The sequence below is a fragment of the Entelurus aequoreus genome, linkage group LG20, assembly GCF_033978785.1.
Source record: "Entelurus aequoreus isolate RoL-2023_Sb linkage group LG20, RoL_Eaeq_v1.1, whole genome shotgun sequence".
NCBI classification, from domain to species: domain Eukaryota; kingdom Metazoa; phylum Chordata; class Actinopteri; order Syngnathiformes; family Syngnathidae; genus Entelurus; species Entelurus aequoreus.
In genome coordinates this window covers 51,836,529-51,842,357 of record NC_084750.1, presented here as the reverse complement: position 1 = coordinate 51,842,357, position 5,829 = coordinate 51,836,529, and the positions used below count along the sequence as shown (strand labels likewise).

The 5,829-nt window shown below is 45.1% G+C and overlaps 1 protein-coding gene across 1 annotated transcript; it reads right to left on the bottom strand.

The window, feature by feature from the left end:
* Positions 1-301: 301 nt before the first annotated feature.
* LOC133635745 (homeobox protein Hox-A1a-like) lies at positions 302-5,417 on the bottom strand. The gene is given in 3 exon segments (XM_062028995.1): positions 302-408; positions 2,569-2,988; positions 4,874-5,417. Coding segments are annotated over 3 exon segments (1,062 nt in total). The 5' UTR covers positions 5,409-5,417.
* Positions 5,418-5,829: the final 412 nt, after the last annotated feature.

The window sequence follows — 5,829 nt, the reverse complement described above, 5'->3', positions numbered from 1 at the left end:
CCGCCTCAGCAGGTGTGCGCATGCGCCTCCACGGCCCTGCAGGTGGATCCCAGGTGACGCGCGATCATCCATCGTCTGTCTTTGATGGGAGTCGGCCTCCACTTCAAAACGAGAGGACAAAGTCCAATGACGTCATGACATTAATCACGTGACGCACCTCTGCAACTCCGCACTGGCCCTCCTTGTCGACATCCTCACCGCCGTGTTGGGGTCAATAATGTTGATTTTTGCTCAAAAAAGTCGCCATTTTTTAAATTTATTTTTTTAATAACACAAATCCCAAAGTCCTTTGGAGATGATTTCACTTTTTAATAATCGGCGCTGACAAGCCGGCAACACGTGACAGGTCTGACTGATAAAACTCAGCGTCCCGCCGCGGCCAGGAACCCGTGAACGCATCATGCAGCTCTGATACAAGACAATGTGCGGACAATTCACCTTTGATTGCGGGAATTGGAGGGCGCACTGATCAGGTCATGTGACACAACACACCTGCGGGGTGTCCAAACCACGTGATATGAGGGATGCGGCGGCCATGTTCATACATTTGTGTGCAGTAAACCGGCCAAACTGGTCCATGACGACAGAATAAGACTATCATCATTTTCCAAATGACAGTAATGCTCTGTCAAAGCAACGGCCATAGACTTTAGCAGGAAAAAATTTTTAAAAAACTGTCAGAATTTTACAGTAAAAATAATCACAATACCAATTATGCACTGTAAAAACAACTACCATAGATTTTACGGTAAAAAAAAAAAAAATCCTGGCATAGTTTTCGGAATTTTACGGAAAAAATAGCATTGGTTAAACTTAAAAATTCACAGTCATGGTGAAAAAACAAAGTTTTAGTCTCCAGATTTTTACTGTAAAATTCCCAGTTAATTTTTTTCTATAAACAGAATTAAATTAGAAAACAGTAGCGCTGTTATTCTTACGGAAAAATTCTGGCGACTGAGCTGCTTTTTTTTTTTTTTTTTTGCTGTAAAAACTATGCTCGTGGTTTTTGTAGTGTAACTGTAAATTTAAAAAATATGTTATTTTATATAAATGTTATTTTTATGGTCAAATTCTGGCCATTTTGTTTTTAATGGTAAAATTCTATGGTTGTCGTTTTTGCAGTGCATTGTAATGTAAACACCTTCATTGTTAAAAGCAGGGGTCCCCAAACTACGGCCCGCGGGCCGGATCTGGCCCCCCTGCATCCAAAATCCGGCCCACGGGAAGTCCCAAGTTGAAAAAAAAAGTTGTTTATTTATTTATTTTTTTTATTTTTTTAATCTTTCCTTTCTAATCCATTTTCTACCGCTTGTTACTCTCGGTGTCTCCTAGCCGCTCAGGCAAATCATATTGTCTAAAAATTAATTTTCCCATCCATAACGTGACAATGTTAAATGTCAAAACGGATTAAAAAGACAATGTATATATATATATATATATATATATATATATATATATATATATATATATATATATATATATATATATATATATATATATATATATATATATATATATATACACAGCCCGGCCCCCGGCCAATTTTTTTTAACCCAATGCGGCCCACGAGTCAAAAAGTTTGGGGACCCCTGGTTAAAAGACAATCAAAATGATGGCCGACATTTTTACACCCTAAAACAAACGGGTGCTGTGTTTACAGTGCATTGCTGTAAATTGGAAAAACAGTGCCACTGGTATTTTTTACGACCAAATTCTGGCCTCCACTTTTACACCTTGAAATTGATGGTATCATTATTTTTTTTGTACTGTAAATGTCCCTTTTTTTTTAACCGTAAAATATCAATTTGGTTTTTTACAGTGCTTTACAGTAAATCCAAAAACAGTACCACTGTTATTTGTATGGTCAAATTCTGTCCATTTTGTTTTTAATCGTAAAAATTTACGGTCGTCGTTTTTGCGGTGCATTTCTGTGATTGTAAACACCTTCATTGTTATTTTAAAGATCAAATGATGGCCGCCATTTTTACGGGTGCTGTGTTTACAGTGCATTGCTGTAAATTGAAAAAAACAGTGCCACTGGTATTTTTTACCACCAAATTCTGGCCTCCACTTTTACACCTTGAAATTGATGTTATCATTATTTTTTTGTACAGTAAATGTCCGGGTTTTTTTTACCGTAAAATATCCATTTGGTGTTTTACAGTGCTTTACAGTAAATCCCAAAACAGTACCACTGTTATTTTTATGGTCAAATTCTGGCGACTCAGCGTCCATTTTTTAAGGTCAAAGGGTCGTCCTTTTTTGCAGTGCATTACTGTGAATGAAAAAAATTTAACTGTCATTTTTACAGTAAAATTCTGGCTGAAAGTTTTTTACCTTAATATCTACAATCGTTGTTTTTACAGTGCATTACTGTAATTGGGAAAATAGTACTAATGTGTGTTTTTTTACAATAAATTTCCCGCCAGTTTTTACCATAAAATCTACAGTCAGTTTTTAAATTGAAAAAGGGTACTGCTGTTACTTTTACTTTGAAAGCTGGGAAATGGCCCCCCGGTCCACGCTTTGGACACCCCTGCCCTCCACAATATAAAAGACATCGATAACCAGTGAGTGGAAATAGTCCAAATAGTGCAAGAGTTCGCTCCCAGTCGGATCAGTACCCGTCGGCGCCGGTGGAGGACACGGTGGAGGAAGTGGGAGAAGGCGTACAAGGCGCAGAAACCGACTTCTCCGACGCCGCGTCGTCCATTTTCTCCCGGAGGCTCTCCCCGGGGTCAGAGGGCGCGGCCTTGGCCGTCAGGAGTCCCTCCTTCTCCCGCTTCTTCTGCTTCATCCGCCGGTTCTGGAACCAGATCTTCACCTGAGTCTCGTTCAGCTGCAGCGTGGCGGCGATCTCCACGCGCCGCGCCCGCGTCAGGTACTTGTTGAAGTGGAACTCCTTCTCCAGCTCCGTCAGCTGCTTGGTGCTGAAGTTGGTCCGGACCGCGTTGGGCGGGGCTCCGTAGCCCAACTCGCCTGACCGCCCTGAAGGTGCAGGAGGACAACTTAGACCTTGGTCACTGTAGACCTTGTCACCCTGAACTGTCTTTTGTCGTAAGGTTACAATACATTTGTATTGCAGTATTTCACTGTGGAATAATGCTGTTAAATGTTATCACTAAACAATGATAGAAAAATGCACATACAGCACTTAAAACCTTTAATCCTTTAAAATAACTGCACTATCAAACATTAGTAACACTTTTAGTAACGCTGCGCGCGTGTCGTAAAAAAGGATGAATAACAAGATCAAGACCAAAACTCACTCAATAGCTAAAAATTAGCATTTTTTCAATGCAGTTTTGAATGGAAGAGGTCAAATTGTTAATATGACTCAAAACTGCACTATCAAACATTAGTAACACTTTTCTTGTAAGGACTGAACCGTTAAAATGTGTCCTTGTGAGAGCCAGCGTCCACTACTGTGGACATTTGTTGATCATTTCTTTCTTTCGGCTGGCCCTGAATGCATCACAACGCCAGCAAAAACCACGCAGTGTTGAGCGTTTTTCATATATTATTGTCATTATCCATCCATTTTCTACCGCTTGTCCCTTTTGGGGTCGCTGGAGCCTATCTCAGCTGCATTCGAGAGGAAGGCGGGGTACACCCTGGACAAGTCGCCACCTCATCGCAGGGCCAACACAGATAGACAGACAACATTCACACTCACATTCACACACTAGGGACAATTTCAGTGTTGCCAATCAACCTGTCCATATGTAATAAAAATGACTATGACGCGGAGAGTGAGTAAGCTCTGCTTCGCCCTACTCCTTTTTCGGATATGTCGGCGTGTGGAATTGTCAAATATGTGACGAAAACACTGTAACTCTGCACTGTCACTGCGCGCGTGTCGTAAAAAAGGATGAATAACAATATCAATACCAGAACTCCCTCAATAGCTAAAAATGAGCATTTTTTCAATGCAGTTTTGAATGGAAGAGGTCAAATTGTTAATATGACTCAAAACTGCACTATCAAACATTAGTAACACTTTTCTTGTAAGGACTGAACCGTTAAAATGTGTCCTCGTGAGAGCCAGCGTCCACTACAGTGGACATTTGTTGATCATTTCTTTCTTTCGGCGGACCCTGAATGCATCACAACGCCAGCAAAAACCACGCAGTATTGAGCGTTTTTGATATATTATTGTCATTATCCATCCATTTTCTACCGCTTGTCCCTTTTGGGGTCGCTGGAGCCTATCTCAGCTGCATTCGGGAGGAAGGCGGGGTACACCCTGGACAAGTCGCCACCTCATCACAGGGCCAACACAGATAGACAGACAACATTCACACTCACATTCACACACTTGGGACAATTTCAGTGTTGCCAATCAACCTGTCCATATGTAATAAAAATGACTATAACGCGGAGAGTGAGTAAGCTCTGCTTCGCCCTACTCCTTTTTCGGATATGTCGGCGTGTGAAATTGTCAAATATGTGACGAACACACTGTAACTCTGCACTGTCACTGCGCGCGTGTCGTAAAAAAGAATGAATAACAATATCAATACCAGAACTCCCTCAATAACTAAAAATGAGCATTTTTTCAACGCAGTTTTGAATGGAAGAGGTCAAATTGTTAATATGACTCAAAACTGCACTATCAAATATTAGTAACACTTTTCTTGTAAGGACTGAACGTTAAAATGTGTCCTCGTGAGAGCCAGCGTCCACTACAGTGGACATTTGTTGATCATTTCTTTCTTTCGGCGGGCCCTGAATGCATCACGACGCCAGCAAAAACCCGCAGTATTCGATATATCATCGTCATTAATATTGTCCACCTGAGAAATATAGCGTCCATTGAAGTGGACATGCGTGCATGTATAATGCACCTGGGGCACTTGAACGCACCACCCACCTGCCTTGGGGGGGTTCCTCTTGACTTTCATCCAGTCGAAGGTCTGCGCACATGTGGAGGCTCCCTCCGACAGCGGGGAGCAGCACCCCTCCAGGTGAGCGGCGTGGAGCGGGGACAGAGGGTTCGAGCACCCGGGGAAAGGCTCGTGGCCGCCCCCGTAGGCCGGGTGGGCGTACTGCAGCTGACCCTGCGCCAGGTGACCCGGGTACACCAGCGGGCCGCACTGGGCGAACCCCGCGGCGGCGGCGGCGTCCACTTCCTGGTTCAGCGCGTAATGGTTGTAGAAAGTCGGCGCGCCGTAGCCGGAGCCGCAGGCCGCGTGCGCGCCGTACGCCAGCCCGGCGTGGCAGGAGCCGCGCGGCGGGGCGTCGTCCGGCGGAGCCCGGCTCGCCATGAAGCGCTCATCGGCGCCGCAGTTGCCCGCCGTCACGGCGCACGACTGGAACGCGGCGATCCCGTGATCCGGGTGGAAGGCTCTCACGGAACACGAGCCGCCCTCGCCGCTCATGACGGAATAATCCACGAAGGTGCTCATCGTGGCATCGTGGAGCACCTCTGATCTCTGCCTCGGCTGCCCTGCGTGACGACATTTACCTATGGGGAGGGGGCGGGGGGGCAAGGGGGGGCAAGGGGGGGTGACCGGCATCAATGAACGGGTGTGGTCACGTGACACCGGGTCAGCCACTCAGGCGCTATCTGCTGACAGATTGCCGCTGGAGTTGCCGCTCGTCCGTCAAATAACGCGCGGTGGCCGAGCGAGCAGGACGCGGACGCTTCCCGGGACGCACTTGAGGAGGACAGCCGCGCACGTTGACCTCAGGTGACCCTTTTTTTTTGTTGTTGTTGCATTACGTCATGATTTGTCCTATCAGGCTTGAGGGTTTACTTTACTCTGCAAATATTGTCTCGGCGGGGGGGAAATGTTGACCAAGACGCTCACATTTATCTCCCGGAAT